This window comes from Podarcis liolepis, assembly GCF_965112155.1.
Source record: "Podarcis liolepis genome assembly, chromosome: 18".
NCBI lineage: Eukaryota > Metazoa > Chordata > Lepidosauria > Squamata > Lacertidae > Podarcis > Podarcis liolepis.
In genome coordinates, this window is record NC_139572.1 from 1,986,733 (window position 1) to 2,008,912 (window position 22,180).

Below are 22,180 nucleotides of genomic sequence, written 5' to 3' on the forward strand. Positions count from 1 at the left end.
TTGTCAGCACCCGGGGCAAGGCAAGTATTTTGCGCCCCCTAACCCGTGGATTTGCGCCCCCTAACCCTAACCCCCAGATGTTGTGCCCGGTGCGGCTGGCCCCCCCTGCACCCCCCACGCTACGCCACTGGGGGTTCCTCCTTACGTAACTCTGAGTGACAAAATTTCGGAAGCGTGTGGAGATCTGCCTGGTTAACGTAGAGGCGTTTCGGCAGCGTAACTGCGGCCTCTTATAACGGGTGGCTTTAAGATGTGAAATCTCAGCCCAGATCAGGTGGTCCTTTATAAATCCGCCTCCTTTTCTTTTTTTTTGGTCTTCCTCTCTCCCCCCCCCCTCCTCTTTCTCTCTTTCATCACCCTGACGTCAGGAGCTGTCCACAGGCCTTGGTGCTGAAATAAAATGGCTGGCTGCTAGAGAAAGCCAAGGAAGGTGGAACAATTCCAGAAGTATGCAATTTCCCAGAAGGCGACGACAACGCGCAGCCTCTCGCAACCCAGGTCCGAGCTGAGAGCCAAATCTGAAAAGCCAGCCTCGCCGAAGGGAAGGTGTAAAAAATTGGCGAGAGAGAGAGAAATTAAGAAAGGACCATGTCTTTGCTTTGTGTTGGAGGTAAGGCGTCTTTTAAAAAAACCCAAATCGGAGTCTATTCCCATTATCTCTCCAAATAATTATTTCATATATGGGTTTCAATGTCGGTGTGATCCGGGCTAGAAATTAGGTTCTCGTGCCTCTGCGAAAACGAAGGCGGGGGGGGGGGTTGCGATTTGACAGCTAAAAGATGGGGCGGTTGGTGGGCTTTTATTTGGGGGTGGGTGGGTGGGGGGAGATGTATTTTTCTGGTGTGGTGCGGTGCGCATTCTGCTGTTCTATCCAGGGATATTTGTGTGGAGGGATATATAGCGATGCGTTTTGCGGTTACGGACGCTCCTCGGTGTGTCGGTGGAAGAGGGGAACCTCGTCTCTGGGGCATATTTAAAAGGCAGGCATTTTTCATGAATGGGAGGTGTGTGTGGCGGAGCCGAGGGTGTGGTACATTGTGTGTGTGGCAGAGAGATGCGCTCCTCCGACTCGGACAATCTCCTCGCTTCGGTTTTACGAGGAAAGCTGAGCTGAAGAAGGATCAGGGCTAATTCTCTCCTTTTCCTTTCATTTCATCCCTCCAGATGGTCCCCCCCCTCTGATAATTGAGGCGCCGAATTAATCTTCCCCCTACTGGCGTGGGGGAAGGTGTGCATTTCGCACCTATCCCACACGTTCCCGTTATTGCAATTTAAATGGAAATATCGGGGATCCGGGGTCGGTCGCTTGCACCCCCCCCCCTCGCTAATTTTCAACGCGTCGTTTCCCCCTTTTCTCCCTTGCGTGCGTAAAAGGCAGTGCGGTTAAAAAGGATTTTAAAAACTACCGTATTATATCTGGGCATGCCTACACCTAGCAAGGCTTTTAAAATATATTTCTGTACGGCCAAAGGGGCTGCGTCCGATCCTGGCTGTTGTGGATCAGATCCATTGGGGAGCTCCTAACTAGGTTGTGTTCAGAGTAGGCCCGCTGGAAATGGATAGGAGTAAGGGAGATCCATGCCCATGGATGGGTCTACTCTGAAACTGGCTGGCGTTGGCGGGTCTTCGCTGAGTCGGATTTAGCTGGATCTCTACCTATCCGGGGAAAGGCTGTGGATCTGCCGCCAGTCAGTGCTAGTCAGCTGCTGTGAGTCAGTGTTGGAAATACGGAGCTAGACGGACTCGGCGTAAGGCAAGCGTCCTGCGACCCTGTATCTATATTGAGAAGTTTTTGTTCTTAATATGGTTTTTTGGTGTGTTTTTTTAAAGTTCTGTGAAACACGGATGGGGAACATCTGCCACCCCCACCCCCCAGTGGTTGTTAAACTCCATCTCCCAGCAACCAGCATGATCAATGGAGCCTGGGCAACTCTGTTGGTTAGAGCGTGGTGCTGAGAAAAGCCAAGGTTGCAGGTTCGATTCCCTGAATGAGACAGCTGCATATTCCTGCATTGCAGAGAATTGGAATAGATAACCCTTACGGGTGTGTGGAGATCTCCCTGACCCCTTTCCATTCTCCCATTGGTTCCCACAGAAATAATAATAATATAATTTATTTATACCCCCCCCCTTTCTGGCTGGGTTTCCCCAGCCACTCTGGGCAGCTCCCAACAGAATATTAAAAGCACAATAAAACATCAAACATTAAAAACTTCCCTTAATAATAATAATTTATTATTTATACCCCGCCCATCTGGCTGAGTTTCCCCAGCCACTCTGGGCGGCTTCCAATCAAGCGTTAAAAATAATAAATATTAAAAAATTCCCTAAACAGGGCTGCCTTCAGATGTTTTCTAAAAGTCAGGTAGATGTTTATTTCCTTGACATCGGACGGGAGGGCGTTCCACAGGGCGGGCGCCACCACCAAGAAGGCCCTGTGCCTGGTTCCCTGTAAGCTCACTTCATTTATTATTATCCTATTCCACAATAATGTTACTATTTATACCCTCAACTCACCTGCCTAGGTCGTCCCAGCCACTCCAATAGATTCATATATGTAATAACAAAACATTAGAAGACATCTGAAGGTAGCCCTGTTTAGGGAAGCTTTTAATGTTTGATGCATTACTGTATTTTAATTTGTTGAAAGCCGCCCAGAGTGGCTGGGGAAGCCCAGCCAGATGGGCAGGGTATAAAAAAATTATTATTAATAATATTAAACATTTTAAAAGTTGCCTAGGTTGCAGGAGCAGGGACTGAGCAACGGGAGCTCACCCCGTGGTGGGGATTTGAACCGCTGACCAGTCCTAGGCAGCTCCTTTAAACCATGTCAGACCACTAGGCCATCCAGCCGTGTCGACACGCTTGGGTTTCAGGCCGGAGTCTGTCGCCAGAGCCCTAACCGGGAGACGGATCAGGGGCTAAAGCTGGGGCAAGCGGGTCCTCTGCTGCTCAGCTGCTGTCCCCCTTCCAAAAGGTAGATCAGGATTCTAGCCCTCATGGATTGGCTTAATAAAGGGGTGTTCTGGTGGGAACAGATGTTATTTGAGCACAGGAGGCCTGTCCCCTTCTGCGGTTTTGAGCAGTTATCATTCCGGGTTAAATGAATACGGGGCAGTGTGTGTGTGTGTGTGTGTGTGTGTGTGTGTGTGGTTTGGTGGAGAGGCAAGCCGTGGGAATTTGACGCTTTTACTACTTACAGAGACTGCATCCTAATGTTTTGATGTTGTATTTTAATCTTTTTAAATTGTATTTTAATCAACTTGTTTTTATTATTGGTTGTTAGCCGCCCTGAGCCCCGGTCTTGGCTGGGGAGGGCGGGGTATAAATAAAAATTTATTATTATTATTTCGCCAGATTTGTACACGGCTTGGGCGTAAAGAAAATCCTATGGAAAGGATGAATCAATAAGATTATGGGGAAAAGGAGCGTTTAAAAGCAATCCTTAAAAAGGTTCAAACAAAAACAAAATCAGCTTAAAAGCAGGTCGTCTAAACACCCAGGCAGGATTCCTAAGGGACATCCTTCCAGAAATCTCATCGCTTGAGGGTTTGTAGAAGCTGGTGAGGACCGAGTCTGTAAAAAAAGGGAGGGAATTAAAGGTTAATGGTAGTCATCGGCACAAATCTATAAATCAGAGGTGTCCGATGGGGCCAGGCTTGTCAGCCATTCTGGAGACATGTGCTTTCTGGGAAACGTTTATGAATGAATGTCCTTACGGAAGGCTCCTTCTAGAGATTTGGCAGCGGTGGTGATGTAGTCAGTTGCGGCTGTTTCAACGGTCCCCAATTGGTGGAGCAGCAGAAAACAAGCTTGCCCCATCTTCCATGAGACGGCCATTCAGATGTTGGAGAATGACCATCGCATCTCCGCTTTTCTAGGTTAAGCATATCCAGTTTCCTCAAAATGTCCAAGTTGTTGCCAATAGAACCAGGAACTGTGTGTTTGAGTATCCCCACTCCAAAAATCTCAACAATCCTCCTCTCAAGGGTTCCAGTCCTACGCTCCAGGAGAAAACAAGCTGGCTCCATCTTCCATGGGATTTGTTGTTTTGTTGTTTAGTGGTGTCCGCCTCTTCGTGACCCCCTGGACCAGAGCACGCCAGGCCCTCCTGTCTTCCTGTCTTCCACTGCCTCCCGCAGTTTGGTCCAACTCATGCTGGTCGCTTCGAGAACACTGTCCCACCATCTCGTCCTCCGTCATCCCCTTCTCCTTCTGCCCTCCATCTTCCCCAACATCAGGGTCTTTTCCAGGGAGTCTTCTCTTCTCATGAGGTGGCCAAAGTCTTGGAGCCTCAGCTTCAGGATCTGTCCTTCCAGTGAGCACTCAGGGCTGATTTCCTTAAGAATGGATAGGTTTGATCTTCTTGCAGTCCATGGGACTCTCCAGTCTCCTCCAGCACCAGAATTCAAAAGCATCCATTCTTCGGTGATCAGCCTTCTTTGTGGTCCAGCTCTCACTTCCATACATCACTACTGGGAAAACCAGAGCTTGAACTATACGGACCTTTGTTGGCATGGTGATGTCTCTGCTTTTTACTTCCATGGGATAGCCCTTGAGATATTGGAAAATGGCTCTCCTATCTCCTCTCAGTCTCTTTCCCAGCCAAAAAACATACCCAGCTCCTTCAACCGTTCCTCATCAGGTTTGGCTGCCAGGCCCTTGATCATCGCCTAATATGAATTTGACCAAACTGCAGGAGGCAGTGGAAGACTGGAGTGCCTGGCGTGCTCTGGTCCAGGGGGTCACGAAGAGTCGGACACGACTAAACGACTAAACATTCTGCATGGACTGGTTTCATGGCCACACGTGCAAATGGCTTGAGATACCTATTAGGCCCATCAATTGCCATATAGTATATACAGGTGAAACTCAAAAAATTAGAATATCATCAAAAAGTTCGTTGATTTCAGGAATTCCACTTGAAAGGTGAAACTAATATATGATATAGACTCATGACATGCAAAGCGAGATATGTCAAGCCTTGATTTGTTATCATTGCCATGATCATGGCGTACAGCTGGTGAAAACCCCAAACTAACCATCTCAGAAAATTAGAATATTCAAGGAAATCAGCAAAACAAGGATTGCAAATTGAGCAAGATTGGACCTCTGAGAAGCAGACGCACATCTCGCTTTACATGTCACGAGTCGATCTCATCTATTAGTTTCACCATTCAGCTGAATTCCTGAAACCAATGAACTTTTCCACGATATTCTAATTTTTCGACTTTCACCTGTATTCAACACAAAAAAAAACCAGCGACAATTGTTGACAAAGGACAGCTGGACATTTTTTTTAATAAGATATTTATTTAAAAAAATTGGATATAAGAAAAAAATGAAAAATAAACATACAGAACAATAAACAATTAAAAACACACATTAATTTTCAATGGCATAACTTCCATACCCTTATTTCCTCCGACCTCCTCATACTTCCCTTCTTTGTATTCCAGTTCAATTTGTTAGTTCAGCAAATCCTTACCATTAAACTTTTACCCATTTATAATCCTTTTTCCATGTCTCCTAAAGCATTACAGCTGGAAACCACTTAGTTTCTATCCAACATCTTTCTAACATTCATTCATTTTACAATATTTCTTTAAATAGTCCTTAAATTTCTTCCAGTCTTCTTTCACCGACTCTTCTCCCTGGTCTCGGATTCTGCCAGTCATCTCAGCCAGTTCCATATAGTCAATCACCTTCATCTGCCATTCTTCCAGAGTGGGTAGATCTTGTGTCTTCCAATAGGACAGCTGAACATATAAAGGCCCCATTGCCTTCAGTAGCTTAGAGCCTCATCAAACCTAAATCCATGTGTGTTTGAACCTTGTTGCAACAACAAAGATCAGGCTGGAGATTCCTCCTTTTGCTGGTCAGGAGAGTGGCAAACCCGACAAGCTGGACAGTGGAGTAAACCTGAGCCCAGAATTTCCCCATAACATCTGGATTATCAGTGCCCTTATTCTGGGTGCCGGTCTCCTAAGAGGAGGGTGTTGGATTGGGGCCTAAGCTCTTTTCCTTCCTCTGCCTCCAAAACGAATCTGCTATTTCTGGCACCGAGCCTAAAACTGACACGGCTTAGAAATCAGACATTGTCGAGAGCTGTTAATTGTAAGGCCCGGCTGACGGTACACAAGCTTGCAAGGATTTGTGATGCGTGGGGAAAGTGGGGGGAAATAGAACTCTCCTCTGCAGCTGCCTCCTGCATTTTTTAAAATTAGGGCATCGCCCCCACGCCTCAAGATGCAGAGGCACGCAGCTGAAATCTCAGCATTGTCTCCCACCTCGAACGACACACATGGAAAAGGTGTGGTTCGTTTTTTGGGGGAAGGGAAGGTCTGAAGGAGGAGCGAAAGCAGCTGCAGCCTTTAGAATTGGCAGGGGAAGAAGTCGTAGATTCATCGAACCCCCGAAGGGACCCATGAGGGGCATCTAGCCCAACCCACTTTGCAATGCAGGAATCTCAGCTGGTGAATCTCTGACAGATGGCCATCAAATATCCGCTTCAAAACCGCCAAGGACGGAAAGACAGCCATCTCCCAAACAAGTCTGTGTCACTGTTGAACGTTGACAAGCTTGAAGGTTGGTCCAGAAGGGTGACCAAGATAGTCGAGGGGTCGAGGGGTCAGCAAACTTTTTCAGCATGGGGCCGGTCCACTCTCCCTCAGACCTCGTGGGGGGCCGGACTATATTTTGAAAATAAATGAATGAATTCCAATGCCCCACAAATAACCCAGAGATAAAAGGACACATTCTACTCATGTAAAAACACATGGATTCCCGGACCGTCTGCGGGCCGGATCGAGAAGGCGATTGGGCCAAATCCGGCCTACAGGCCTTAGGTTGCCTACCTATGGTCAAGGGTCTGGAAACCAAGCCTGATGAGGAATGGTTGAAGGATCTCTGTATGTTTAGCCCGGAAAAGAGGAGACTGAGAGGAGATAGGAGAGGCATTTTCAAGTGTATCAAGGTTAAAACACCAGTCATTAAAAACTTCCCTAAACAGGGCTGCCTTCAGATGTCTTCTAAATGTCAGATAGTTGTTTATTTCCTTGACATCTGATGGGAGGGCGCCACCACCGAGAAGGCCCTCTGCCTGGTTCCCTGTAACCTCACTTCTCGCAGGGAGGGAACTGCCAGAAAGCCCTCAGAGCTGGACCTTAATGTCTGGGTTGAACGATACTATGATCAATTCACACTTCTGGTCCATTTTGCAAAGTGTTTCCTAGCCTTATCCAGGGGGTGCTGAGACTCGAACCCAGGGCGTTCTGCGTGCAAAGGCGGACACTCCAACACAGCCTTTTGCTGGATCAAATGTACCCCTGACGTGCAATTTTAGAAATCTATCAAATGAAACGACGGAGACTTATTCCCCATGCGTCGTTCCCTCTGGCAGCGAGCCAGAGTTCAGAATTAGGGGGAGAAACTGGGGTGCCCCATTGATCCCTGAAGGCACCACTCCCTATCAGATATATTGGTGTCGCAACCATTAAGCTTAGATCAGAAACCCCAAGCCGCCCTATTCCTTCTGTTTCACATGACAATTTGTTCTGAGCTTAAAATGGATCTAACATTTCCCTGCCAGGCGATTTTGGCTTTGAAATCTACCCAGCCATTGTTGAGCAGAGTGGGCGAGTTGCTGAAAATAATAGCTGGCCTGGCATGAAAAGACCAGGAAAGGTTTCAGGGGGTTAAACACTTACAGCCTGTTCAAGCTTTATATTATTTTATATTCGATTGGTTCGATTGGGAACCGCCAGAAGGCCCTTGGTGCTGAACATCAGTGTCCGGGCTGAACGATGGGGGTGGAGACGCTCCTTCAGATCTACTGGGCCGTTTAGGGCTTTCAAGGTCAGCACCAACACTTTGAATTGTGCCCAGAAACGTCCTGGCAGCCAATGTAGGTCTTTCAGGGCTGGTGTTATATGGTCTCAGCAGCTGCTCCCAGTCCCCAATCTAGCTGCCGCATTCTGGATTAGTTGTAGTTTCTGGGTCACCTTCCAAGGTAGCCCCACGTAGAGCGCATTGCAGTAGTCGAAGCGGGAGATAACCAGAGCATGCACCACTCTGGCCAGACAGTCTGCGGGCAGGGAGGGTCTTATCCTGCGTACCAGATGGAGCTGCCCTGGACACAGAATTGACCTGCACCTCCATGGTCAGCTGTGAGTCCAAAATGACTCCCAGGCTGTGCGACCTCTGCCTGGCTCCCTGCACAACCTCTCATCTCGCAGGGAGTGGACCGTCAGAGGCCCTTGGAGCTGGACCCTGGTGTCCGGGCTGAACAATAGGATTGGAGAGGCTCCTTTACGTATACTGGGCTGAGGCCATTTAGGGCTTTCAAGGTCAGCCCCAACACTTTGAATGGTGCCCAGAAACGTCCTGGGAGCCAACGTAGGTCTTTCAGGACCGGTGTTATATGGTCTCCACTCCCAGTCACCAGTCTAGCTGCCGCATTCTGGATTAGTTGCAGTTTCCAGGTCACCTTCAAAGGGAGCCCCACGTAGAGCGCATGGCAGTAGTCCAAGCGGGAGATAACCAGAGCATGCACCACTCTGGCCAGACAGTCCGCTTAGCATCATAGAGTTGAAAAGGACCGCAAGAGTCATCTCATCCAACCCTCTACAACGCAAGAAATTGCAGTCGTCCCATCCGGGGGACTGAACCTGCAACCTTGGTGTTATCAGTACCACGCTCTAACCAACTGAGCTATCTTGATTTGCCAACTGAGGTTGATGGAACGGTCCTTTAACTGGCCTGAATGGACCAGCCTCTGTTGACGGCTTTGCTTCTCCAGTTGACTGTTCTTGGGAAACAGAAGGATCCTGAGACCAAGGTATGGCAGATTTTTGCAATCTGAGCTTCCAGAGAGAGAGATGCCAACCACATTTTTGTGGGGCTTCGTGAAATGGCCTCATGTCCTCTCGCTTCTAAGTACAGAGAAAGAGGGAGAGTGTGTGTCGGCATGTCGGCAGCCACATGCCATCTGCAAGTGAAAAGCGAGGAGATTAAAAATAGTTCTGTTAAATGTGAAGGCTTTAAGAGGCAGAATCTAGCAGAGAAGGGAATAAAGGAGCTTTCACAGTAGCAGCGAGAGAGGGAGGTGGAGGAATAAGAACATTTTGGTGTGTGCTTTTTATTATAAAACATTTCTATCCCACTGTTCTGCCAAGCAATGGTGCCGTGAGCAGACCTCTTCGAAATGGAATTAAACCCATTTTCTGTGGCGTCTTGGGGTGCCTTGAAGGATTGTCAGTTGAAAAGTGTCCCTGGATTCATTGGAGAAAAAAAATCTGGTAACCTCACCCCAAATTCCATCTCTTCCGGTAGATCCTGCTAGATTTCTTTCTTTCTTTTTTTTTGCGTTGTATGAAAGGCAGAGAAAGTCGGGGAAATGGAATAAACAGTTGTGTAGATACAGCCCTGATCTAACCTAATTTGCACCTATCTCAACCAATCCCTGCTCCTGCCAACCTAGCAGTTCAAAAGCACGTCAGAGTGCAAGTAGATAAATAGGTACCGCTCCGGCGGGAAGGTAAACGGCGTTTCCGTGCACTGCTCTGGTTTGCCAGAAGCGGCTTAGTCCTGCTGGCCACATGACCCGGAAGCTGTACGCCGGCTCCCTTGGCCAGTAAAGCGAGATGAGCGCCGCAACCCCAGAGTCGGTCACGACAGGATCTAATGGTCAGGGGTCCCTTTACCCTTTACCTTATAGCATATCTCTCTGCACCGGTTTTTTTTTTTTTTGCAAATCCCTCTCCCTCTCCTGTCTCCAAGAAAAACAACACACCTATATCACACCCACTCTCCTCCCGCAATTGTTTGACTCTCCCCTTCACACAACCCACATTACACGACCTGTAGGAATGACCAGTTCCGCCCATTCCATCTCTTTACCATTCCAGAGTTGGACTCTATGCCAGGTTCTGTTCCTCCCAAATTCTGGTGAACTCAGAATTCCCAAAGCAATTCTCTCTCCCCCCCCCACCTGGCCCCGAATAAACCCATTTGAATTATTTAATTTAATATATATCATTATCTAAATGTAATATATATCATTATCATCCCAGTAGTGATGTATGGAAGTGAGAGCTGGACCATAAAGAAGGCTGATCGCCAAAGAATGGATGCTTTTGAATTCTAGTGCTGGAGGAGACTCTTGAGAGTCCCATGGACTGCAAGAAGATCAAACCTCTCCATTCGGAAGGAAATCAGCCCTGAGTGCTCACTGGAAGGACAGATTCTGAAGCTGAGGCTCCAAGACTTTGGCCACCTCATGAGAAGAGAAAACTCCCTGGAAAAGACCCTGATGCTGGGGAAGATGGAGGGCACAAGGAGAAGGGGACGGCAGAGGACGAGATGGTGGGACAGTGTTCTCGAAGCTACCAGCATGAGTCTGACCAAACTGCGGGAGGCAGTGGAAGACAGGAGGGCCTGGCGTGCTCTGGTCCAGGGGGTCATGAAGAGGCGGACACGACTAAACGACAACAGCATCTAAAAGGGAGTGTGCGTGCTGTAAGACCATTAAGTTCAGACATGGAGAAGGACCTCACGGCACCCCTATGGGGCAAACATTGGCACCTCCCTTAAATCGCAGTGGTTGGGAGCTGTGCCAGAAGTTGGTGATATTTCTTGATGCGGGCAGAATGATATCTCGTCGAGTCAACAGAGACGGCGGCAGAGACAGGACACCTGTTCCGTGGGCGGCTCCATATTTCGCTCGGCGCCCGGTGTTTTGTTGTTTTTTTTTGCTCCAGCCTCCTTCCTCTTCTCTGGAAGGAGACGAGCCTGGAAAAGCAACAACAATGTTTTCTGGCCTTCTGGAATCAAAACCATTCTGTACATACCAGCGTCCTAGTCCAATCTGGAGACTCGTGGAGGAAGGCAGGTTGTGGCGAATCAGCACCACGGAGAGCTCCAGCTGAGCCACTTGCACAAAGTCACCAAGGCACGGGCCATTTTAGTGGTCCCTGCTATCATACTGGGTGCCTCCTATTTCTATCTCGGTGTGCTGGTCCCGGGGGGAAGGTCACCGTTATCGTAGTCCAAGTTCAGTCCTGAGTCACTAGCCTGGAAACAGTTCACAAGGAGCGAGGCGAGGTCCGAAGCAGGAAGCCGGGCGGGGACAGGAACACTGGAAGGTCAGGTCTGGGTCCGGATAGGAGCAGGTACTCAACGACGACATTGCTTCCGCAACCTGGGACCGGGCTGACTGGCCTTTATCTTCTCTGAGGCCAGGGGCGGTCCCGGCCCCCAGGAGACCCGCCTCTCCTGGCCTTAAGGCGAGCACTCCTCCTGGGAGAAACCAGTTTCCTTCACCTCTCTGCCCTGAGCCTCTGCAGTTCAGGAGAGGTTGAAGGGTTACTGGGCCCAGGGGGAGACTCACCTGTAGGCACTGAGTCCTCAACCACTTCTGGAGCCAGAATGGATTCACCTGGTGCCTGCTCCTGAGGATCCGGCACAGGTGCAGGCGCCTCAGAATCAAGGCCCTGTCCCAGTTCAGCCAGCCCTGGAGGCGGGGACTCCTGTGCAGGCTGGGATTCCTCCGGTTCATCCTCTGAATCGGAATCCCAGGCCATCACACCCGGGGGTCCTGTCCTACACCTGCCCATCATCACAGTTGTGTCAGCTCAAGGCCAATGGAGTCTTAAGGTTGGGGGTGGGAAGTTTTGCAAGCTAGTCTGTTCGGGTGGCTAAGGAGATGCCCCACTAAGCTCAGTCTGCCTACAGCCAGCCCCCCACCTGTTGTAGTCTCATTGCTAAGCCACAAGTGCAGAGCTCAGGGACAGGAGTCCCTGTGCTGGTCCCGTGGGATAACCGTGAGGCGAGGTCCGAGTCCAGTCCGAGGTCGAGGGTGCAGTATGGAGGCAGTCTGTCAAAGCTTGAAGCTGGGTCCAAGGCAGGGAGTTGGGCGAGGTCAGGAGATCCGGCAGGACAGGGTGCAGGCAGGAACTGGCTACCAACAACGTTGCTCCCGCAACTTGGGACTGGGGCTGGCTGGCTTTTATCTGCCCCGAGGCATAGGGCGGCCCCGGTCCACAGGTGACTCGCCTCTCTTGGCCTGGAGGTGAGCACTCTTCCTGCGGGAACTTAGTTCCCTCCGCCTCTCTGCCCTGAGCCTCTGCAGCTCAGGAGAGGCTGGAGGGTTCCTGGACCCAGAGGCAACCTCAGCTTCCTCTGACAGGGCTGAGAGTGGAGCACCTGCAGGCAATGGGTCCTCCATCACCTCGGGAGCCAGAGCAGACTCACCTGCGGACCTAGCACAGGTGAGGACCCTTCACGCTCAAGCCCCAGCCCCGGCTCAGCTGGTTCTGGAGGCGGGGAATCCTGTGCAGGCTGGGATTCCTCAGGTTAAGCCTCCGAGTCCAAATCCCAGGCCACCACAGTCCCTCTTGCAGGGAGGGAACTGCCAGAAGGCCCTTGGAGCTGGACCTCAGGCTGAACGATGGGGGTGGAGATGCTCCTTCAGGGATACCGGGCCGAGGCCGTTTAGAGCTTTAAATGTCAGCACCAACCCTTTGAATTGTGCTTGGAAACGTCCTGGGAGCCCATGTAGGTCTTTCAGGACCGGTGTTATATGGTCTCAGCGGCTGCTCCCAGTCCCCAGTCTAGCTTCTGCATTCTGGATAAATTGCGTAGGCACCAGTGAAAGGGACCTATGAGGCTGCTGGCTGTAGTTCCATGGGCCTTGGTTCTGTGGACTCTAGTTTGTTCATTCATTCATGATTCCAATATCTCACCCTTCCTCCCATCCGGAGCTCAGAGTGGCTAACGGCTGACAGGTTCAACAGTCATACGCAACAGCATATCGTTGAAACCACAAGCTCCTAACAGCAACAATTCGACAGCGAATAATGTCAGGAAAACCACAGCTAAAAATAGTTCTCTCTCCCCCCCCCCTTTATACAAATGCCTGGCTAGTAAAAAAATAATTAAAATCTCTGGCTTCCGAGTGAGACACTTAGTCTAAGGTAGTACAATGGACAGCATTTCAGCACTATGGAGAGCTCTGAGTGAGACACTTCTCTCTCAAAAAAACACCACCACCCAGCTGGAATTTGAACCCTGGTCTTCCACGCTACAACTGCCTCATTTACCTTATCTGGGTTGCAAAAAAATAATAATTCTTACTTCAGTGTAAAGATCACTACCAGCTGCTTCTTTTTTTAAAAAAGGGAGTCTTTTTATATATGTGTCCAAAAAAAATCAACTAGTTGCATTATATTGTGCGTTTTATTTCGTCGGTCCGAGACTGTAGTGGTTAATTCATTCAAAAGCGAGGCGGAGTTGACAGCGTTCCAGAAGATGCGAGAGGAAAGAAAAAGCTGGTTCAAACCAGTTCTGAGCCATTCAGGAGCGGAGGAGTTCAAGTGCGAGAGAGAATCCATCTTCCCACATGTTCCCCTCATTGCCCAGAGGCTGCGCGGCAATGCAAAATGCAATGTCACTCTGACGGCTCAGAAGTAGGTCACCAGAATTCTGGGAGCGAGGGAAATGGATTTAACCCAGTCCCTTAGCCAGCCGAGAATTAGGGCAAATAAACAGAGGAAGGAAGATCTGCCGGGTTCCTTTAAGACAGCGATGGGAAGAGTGCTGGGCCAATCAATTGTTTCCCTTTCTTCTTCTTCTTTTAATCTTCAATGAATGGGAGAAGGCGTCGCCTTCAAAACACATCAGAGAAAATGTTGGTGAAATTCTCGGGGCTTCAGGTTGTGCTGGGTGCTGTGAGTGCCCTTGCTTATACAGTCGTACTTCAGAAGTCGAACGGAATCCATTCCAGAAGTCCGTTTGACTTCCAAAACGTTCGGAAACCAAAGCGCTTGGTCTAAGGTAGCACAATGGACAGCTCCCAAGTCAGCAAGGCAGGGGGAGCGTTTCAGCACCATGGAGAGCTCTGAGTGAGACACCTCTTTCTATCAAAAAAAAAAAAAAAAAAAGATTCTACTTTAGAATGTGCTACCTTAGACCAAAGCTCCTTCAGCCAATCAGAAGAGCCCGACGTTCGGCTTCCAAAAATCATTCGAAAACCAGAACACTCACTTCCGGGTTTTCGGCATTTGGGAACCAAGGCACCACTGTAATAATAATAATAATAATAATAATAATAATAATAATAATAATAATTAATAATAATAATAACAACAAATTTTTATTTATATCCCGCCCTCCCCAGCCGAAGCTGGGCTCAGAGCGGCTAACAACAGTAAAATGATAAAACATTCTAAAATCATTTCATTATAAAATTAATTCAAAACAGATTAATGGCAACCATTGAGCTAGAGTTCTGTGAGGGTTGCCAAAGGAGGGAGTCAGGCTGTGCCCTGGCCAAAGGCCTGGTGGAACAGCTCTGTCTTGCAGGCCCTGCGGAAACATGTCAAGTCCCGCAGGGCCCTGGTCTCTTGGGACAGAGCGTTCCACCAGATCGGGGCCACAGCTGAAAAAGCCCTGGCTCTGGTTGAGGCCAGCCTAACCTCTCTGTGGCCTGGGACCTCCAAGACGTTTTTTATTTGAAGACCGTAAGTTCGTCTGTGGGACATACCAGGAGAGGCGGTCCCGTAGGTATACTGAATATGCTTTGTGTATGGTTCTGTTTACACGGTCATGCGCTAGTTTGGACATATCTTTCTGATAAATCAATTTTAAAATCAAGTGAAAGAAAAAGAGAGCCCATATTGAATGGTACAACTAACCCTTCTGCTTTCTCCTTTTCCCTTCCAGTCAAGAAAGCCAAATTTGACGGCCCCCAAGGTGAGTCCTTCCTCTTCTCCTTGTTGTACACGGGGAGTCATCCGACTGTTGAGAATGACTAACCCTTGCCCCCAGGGTCGCGGGTGGCGCTGTGGGTTAAACCACAGAGCCTAGGGCTTGCTGATCAGAAGGTTGGCGGTTCGAATCCCCGCAATGACGGGGTGAGCTCCCGTTGCTCGGTCCCTGCTCCTGCCAACCTAGCAGTTCGAAAGCACGTCAAAGTGCAAGTAGATAAATAGGTACCACTCCGGCGGGAAGGTAAAAGGCGTTTCCGTGCGCTGCTCTGGTTCGCCAGAAGCGGCTTAGTCCTGCTGGCCACATGACCCGGAAGCTGTACGCCGGCTTCCTCGGCCAGTAAAGCGAGATGAGCGCCGCAACCCCAGAGTCAGCCACGACTGGACCTAATGGTTAGGGGTCTCTTTACCTTTAACCATTGCCCCACGTTGAGAGCCTTGTTGCTGCAGCTTAGCAGCAACCAACCGTTGGCTCGTCCAAGCCAGGACGCAATATCAGAGGGGATTTCTGTCTCCCCATGTGCTTTCTTTGAGCAATAAGCTCTACCTTGTCAGATCAACCTACCCAGATCAGGGCCATTTTAAGCATATCCGGCGCTGTGGTGCAAAGATCCCTCAGGCCTCCCCACTTTCCCACTGTTGGGGCTGTTTTACATTCAGACAAAGGGCTTTTCTCTGACAGACACCGGTTCTCTTCTCTCTCTCCACCTATCCTATTCTGTGTGCCCCCCCCACCCCGGTGCAGAAAAATTCAACACGTACGTCACCCTCAAAGTCCAGAATGTGAAGAGCACGACGATAGCGGTGCGAGGAAACCTTCCGTGCTGGGAGCAAGACTTCATGTTGTAAGTGGAGCTGCTCTCTAGCGCTCATTCGGAACAAACAGCAATCTGGGTTTCTGGCTGTTTCTGGCTGTTGGTTCTGGTTTGGAGCTCAATAGTGGGAAAGGAGAGAGGAAAGTGTGGACAGGGAGCCCTCTGCCTGTTGATTTTGCTTGGATAAATACAATATTTGGAATGAGGTTATACAAAATGCCGTAGGCTATTCATATTTACATATGTATTACGATAGCAATATCAGTGTATGGGTTAAGGTATTTTTTGTGTGTGTTTTCTTTCTTTCTCTACACATCTTGGTGTCTTTTTATTTTTATTTATATCACTTTATTTCTTTATAATTGAAAACTTTCCCATAAAATATGACTTTTAGAAGACATCTGAAGGCAGGTCTGTTTAGGGAAGTTTTTAACGCTTGATGTTTTATTGCGATTTTAATATTCTGTTGGGAGCCCTTTAAGGATTTTTCAACAAATTTGGTGGACTTTGCTAAAAACCGAACCAGTTCATTTCAAGCGCTCGGAGAACAGAAGTGACGAATTTAAGTATAAGCACGGGTGGTGCTGTGGGTTAAACCCCAGAGCCTAGGACTTGCCGATCAGAAGGTCGGCGGTTCAAATCCCCGCAATGACGGGGTGAGCTCCCGTTGCTCGGTCCCTGCTCCTGCCCACCTAGCAGTTCGAAAGCACGTCAAAGTGCGAGTAGATCAATAGGTACCACTCCGGCGGGAAGGTAAACGGCGTTTCCGTGCGCTGCTCTCTTGGGAAGTCTCTCTTGGGGCCCCAAAAAAATTTAAAGGGGGAAAAACCCCTGGATGTACATTTCCAAAATATAAAATAAAAAACAAATAAAATAATACCTACATCCAGCAACTGTGTTTTGTGTTGTGTAGGCTCCTAGGATGTAAGTCATGGGCCCGGCCCGCTAGCCTGCTCCCTAAAATATCACTGCTTTGCTCCTTTCTATATATAGGGTGCCTACATTCTGCATGGACTGGTTGCAGGGCAACATGGTCAAATGGCTTGAGATACCTACTAGGTCCTTAAATTACCATATAGCTGCATATATTCAACACAAAAAACAGCTGCAATTTGTTGTTGACAAAGGACAGCTGGACATAGAAAGGGCCCCATTACCTTCAGGAGCTGAGGGCCTCACCAAACCTAAATCCGGCCCTGGAGAGGAGGTCGGGAAACCAGGGGCTTGTCCATATATTCTTAAGGCATTGGCTGTTCCTGAGAACGGGCACCGTGCGATTAAAACTACGTTTTTCTTGCAGCGAAATCAACCGCCTGGACCTCGGGCTGACAGTGGAAGTGTGGAACAAGGGTCTAATCTGGGACACGATGGTGGGGACCGTGTGGATTCCGCTAAGCACGATCCGGCAATCCAACGAGGTGCGTGGAAAGTGTGGGAATGTCCAGGGAGGCAGGAGAGGATATATTGTTCATTAATATCCTTCCTAACTTGCGCTAGCAAGTTCCTTTACTTAGCAGAGTTTACATTCCCCTTTTAAACACACAGCGAATAACTGGTTGCAGGCTCCTGTGAGCCTCTCGCTATTAGGTTCCTGGTAAGTTCCCTTATGGAACGTGGGTGGCGCTGTGGGTTAAACCACAGAGCCTAGGACTTGCCGATCAGAAGGTCGGCAGTTCGAATTCCCGCAATGACGGGGTGAGCTCCCGTTGCTCGGTCCCTGCTCCTGCCCACCTAGCAGTTCGAAAGCACGTCAAAGTGCAAGTAGATAAATAGGTACCACTCTGGCGGGAAGGTAAACGGCGTTTTCGTGTGCTGCTCTGGTTCGCCAGAAGCGGCTTAGTCCTGCTGGCCACATGACCCGGAAGCTGTACGCCGGCTCCCTCGGCCAATAAAGCGAGATGAGCGCCGCAACCCCAGAGTCGGCCACGACTGGACCTAACGGTCAGGGGTCCCTTTACCCTTTACCTTTAAGAAGAAGAAGAGTAGAAAAAGAAGAGTTTGGATTTGATATCCTGCCTTTCACTCCCTTTGAGGAGTCTCAAAGTGGCTAACAATCTCCTTTCCCTTCCTGCCCCACAACAAACACTCTGTGAGGTGAGTGGGGCTGAGAGACTTCAAAGAAGTGTGACTGGCCCAAGGTCACCCAGCAGCTGCATGTGGAGGAGCGGGGAAGCGAACCCGGTTCCCCAGATTACGAGACTACCGCTCTTAACCACTACACCACACTGGCTCTCCCTTATATCTCTCTTAAAAGAATAAACACGCCACAATCTTGTGTAAAGTATTATAAAAGAAGTTTACTCACATCATCAGTTCACAGTTGGATCCCTGAAGGCAGACTTGGTTACAAAGTATAAACATGTGGATCTATCCAGTGTCCTCTGTTAGCTAAAAGCCCAAAGCAGAACAATTCTAGCTAAAAGCTGCTCCTCCAACAACAGAGGAAGTAAAAAAGAGAAAGAGAGTGCTGCGTGCCTTGTCCTTTTGTTACCTGGACAGGTAAGGCCACGCCCACCTCTAGTCACATGCAAAGGAAGGATGTCCCAGCCAGGAGGAAACAGGAAGTTTTCAGCTGGCTGGACCAAACATTCCCCAGCATGTCCACTCTAGGAAAACAAGGAATGTTGTACTTGACTGCTACTTATGTATCAAATCCCGCATTTTGCAATGGCTGGGCTAAATCCAGACCTCTTCCTTCCATCCCAGGAGGGGCCCGGGGAATGGCTGACTCTCGACTCCCATGTCATCATGACGGACAATGAGATCTCTGGGACCAAGGACCCAACTTTCCACCGCATCCTTTTGGACACTCGCTTTGAACTCCCGCTTGGTAGGGAAGGAGGGATGGATTGAGTTGTAAAGTGGTGTGTGTGTGTGTGTGTACGTGTACCCCAATTACAGTGGTACCTTGGTTCTCAAACTTAGTCCGTTCCAAAACCAAAGCGTTCCAAAACCGAGGTGCGCTTTTCCATAGAAAGCAATGCAAAACGGATTAATCCGTTCCAGACTTTTAAAAACAAACCTTAAAACAGCAATTTAACATGGATTTTACTATCTAGCGAGACCACTGATCCCTAATTAATTAATTTTCATAATGAAATATTTTTAGATTATGTGACTATTTGATTGTTTGATTGTTGTTAGCCGCCCTGAGCCCGGCTTCGGCTGGGGAGGGCGGGATATAAATAAAATTTATTATTATTATTATTATTATTATTATTATTATTATTATTATTATTATTATTACGAAAGCAATAAACAGTGTACTGCAGTCACATAATCAATCAGTAGCTGAACTGCGTTCCACACAGTCACAAAAACAAAACGAAAAGAGCCACAAAAGCAAAAATGCAAATTAAATAGCAAAAACAGACAGACTTCGGTGTAATACTCAAAATGGAAGCGTAACACTCAAAACGGAGCATGTTTGGCTTCTGAAAAAAAGTTCGCAAAGCGGAACACTTCCTTCCGGGTTTGCAGTGTTTGGGTTCCAAGTTGTTTGAGTACCAAGGCGTGTGAAAACCAAGGGACCGCTGTACTAGGGGTTTGCACAGCCTAGAGGTCATGCGAAGTTTGGGTTGGCCACTGTGGGATAACTCAGTCAGTTGAGCATGTGGATCTAAACTTTAGGGTCGCGAGTTCAAGTCCCACCTTGGGCAAAGGTTTCCTGCAAAAGCATTGGGTCGGGCTGGATGAACCCATTCAACTCTGATTCTAAGAGGTAACTGGGATCGATGGGGCTGTTTGGCTGATCCAGCAACCCTCTTCTTATGTTCCATATATGGTCCAGTCCAGGAAAGGCTTGTACCAATTGCGTTTTTTCTTTTTTAATTCCGTCAACTGAATTGTCTCCAAATCCACCCCTCTTTCCTGTGCAGATATACCTGAGGAGGAAGCACGCTACTGGGTCAAAGAGCTTGAGAGGCTCAATGCGATGCGAGATCAGGATGATGTAAGTTTCTAAGAGGGCGTGTGTGTGTGTGTATGTGTGTGTGTGTAATATAGAATAATAGAATCCTAGAGTTGGAAGAGACCCCAAGGGCCATCGAGTCCAACCCCCTGCCAAGCAGGAAACACCATCAGAGCACTCCTGACATATGGTTGTCAAGCCTCTGCTTAAAGACCTCCAAAGGAGGAGACTCCACCACACTCCTTGGCAGCAAATTCCACCGTCGAACAGCTCTTACTGCCAGGAAGTTCTTCCTAATGTTTAGGTGGAATCTTCTTTCTTGTAGTTTGGATCCATTGCTCCGTGTCCGCTTCTCTGGAGCAGCAGAAAACAACCTTTCTCCCTCCTCTATGTGACATCCTTTTATATATTTGAACATGCCTATCATATCACCCCTTAACCTCCTCTTCTCCAGGCTAAACATGCCCAGCTCCCTTAGCCGTTCCTCATAAGGCATCGTTTCCAGGCCTTTGACCATTTTGGTTGCCCTCCTCTGGACACGTTCCAGTTTGTCAGTGTCCTTCTTGAACTGTGGTGCCCAGAACTGGACACAGTACGCCAGGTGAGGTCTGACCAGAGCAGAATACAGTGGCACTATTACTTCCCTTGATCTAGATGCTATACTCCTATTGATGCAGCCCAGAATTGCATTGGCCTTATCTGAAACATGGAAGCTTCCAGGCAGGGAATTACTCATCCAGATTCCTTCCTGGCTTTTAGCATTCATGGTCTTCTTACCAGCATGGTTGTGTGTGTGTGTGTGTTTCCCTACTCAGACTAGACCCATTGAAATGAAGAGATCTAAGTTAGCCATATGGGACGCGGGTGGCGCTGTGGTTAAACCACAGAGCCTAGGGCTTGCCGATCAGAAGGTCGGCGGTTCGAATCCCCGCAAGGATGGGGTGAGCTCCCATTGCTCAGTCGCTGCTCCTGCCCACCTAGCAGTTCGAAAGCACATCAAAGTGCAAGTAGATAAATAGGTACCGCTCCAGCAGGAAGGTAAACAGCGTTTCCGTGCGCTGCTCTGGTTCGCCAGAAGCGGCTCAGTCATGCTGGCCACATGACCCGGAAGCTGTACGCCGGCTCCCTCAGCCAATAAAGCGAGATGAGTGCCGCAACCCCAGAGTCGGCCACGACTGGACCTAATGGTCAGGGGTCCCTTTACCTTTAAGTTAGCCATGCCCATTGATTTCAACGGGCATGCCTTGTTAGTCTGAATAGGGGTAACGTTGGAGCCAACCAATAGATTCAGAGGGTTAGTCTCCAACTATTTCCTGCTCAGACTAGACCCAGGCTAGATCGAGTAAAGGTAAAGGGACCCCTGTCCATTAGGTCCAGTCGTGGCTGACTCTAGGGTTGCGGCGCTCATCTCGCTTTACTGGCCGAGGGAGCCGGCGTCCAGCTTCCGGGTCATGTGGCCAGCAGGACTAAGCCGCTTCTGGCGAACCAGAGCAGCGCATGGAAACACCGTTTACCTTCCCGCCAGAGCCGTACCTATTTATCTACTTGCACTTTGATGTGCTTTCGAACACCTAGGTTGGCAGGAGCAGGGACCGAGCAACGGGAGCTCACCCCGTCATTGCGGGGATTTGAACCACTGACCTTCTGATCGGCAAGTCCTAGGCTCTGTGGTTTAACCCACAGCGCCGCCCGCGTCCCTAATGTAGTTGAGTCCCCAGTTAAAATTAAGAGACAGAAAAACGTGGATGATTTCTAATGCAGGCCGATTGGAAATCTAAATATGAGCAATTGCATGAACTTTTGTTACATTTTAAGGACATATTGTTATTTTTATTAGATTTTTGTGATCTTGTTTTCTTTTATACAGTGGTACCTTGGTTCTCAGACTTAATCCGTTCTGGAAGTCTGTTCCAAAACCAAAGCGTTCCAAAACCAAGGAGCCCTTTCCCATAGAAAGCAATGCAAAATAGATTAATCCGTTCCAGACTTTCAAAAACAACCCCTAAAACAGCAATTTTACATGAATTTTACTATCTAGCGAGACCATCGACCCATAAAATGAAAGCAATAAACAATGTACAGTGGTGCCTCGCAAGACGAAATTAATCCGTTCCGCGAGTCTCTTTGTCTAGCGGTTTTTTCGTCTTGCGAAGCAACCCTATTAGCGGATTAGCGTGCTTAGCGGCTTAGCAGCTATTAAAGGCTTAGTGGCTTAGGGGCTAAAAGGCTATTAGCAGCTTAGCGGCTTAGAAAAAGGGGGGGAAAGCAAAAAAAAAATTTCAACACTCACAAGACGTTTTCGTCTTGCGAAGCAAGCCCATAGGAAAATTCGTCTAGCGGGTTTTCCGTCTTGCGAGGCATTCGTCTTGCGGGGCACCACTGTACTGCAGTCACACAATCAATCAATCAATCCATCAGTAGCTGGACTGGGTTCCACACCGTCACAAAAACAAAAGCCCAAAAGCCGCAAAAACGAAAATGCAAAATAAATAGAAAGAACAGACCTCAGCATAATGCTCAAAATGGACGTACGGCAGTCAGAACGGAAGCGTAACACTCAAAATGGAGCACGTTCGGCTTCTGAAAAAAGTTTGCAAACTGGAACACTTCCTTCCGGGTTTGCAGTGTTTGGGTTCCACGTTGTTTGAGTACCAAGGGACCACTGTAACTGTAAAGTATTTTTTAAAGGG

At 48.6% G+C, this 22,180-nt stretch overlaps 1 protein-coding gene across 1 annotated transcript in view; it reads left to right on the forward strand.

Annotated features, from left to right (window-relative positions):
• Window positions 1-351: 351 nt before the first annotated feature.
• LOC310697231 (protein unc-13 homolog A) overlaps window positions 352-22,180 on the forward strand; it is a 113,931-nt gene continuing 92,102 nt past the window's right edge. Inside the window, exons 1-6 of the mRNA XM_083483639.1 lie at window positions 352-610; window positions 14,722-14,751; window positions 15,511-15,610; window positions 16,881-16,998; window positions 18,287-18,410; window positions 19,459-19,532. Of these exons, the coding sequence (XP_083339765.1) occupies window positions 589-610; window positions 14,722-14,751; window positions 15,511-15,610; window positions 16,881-16,998; window positions 18,287-18,410; window positions 19,459-19,532 (468 nt within the window). The 5' untranslated portion in view covers window positions 352-588. The remainder of the gene's footprint in view (window positions 611-14,721; window positions 14,752-15,510; window positions 15,611-16,880; window positions 16,999-18,286; window positions 18,411-19,458; window positions 19,533-22,180) is intronic.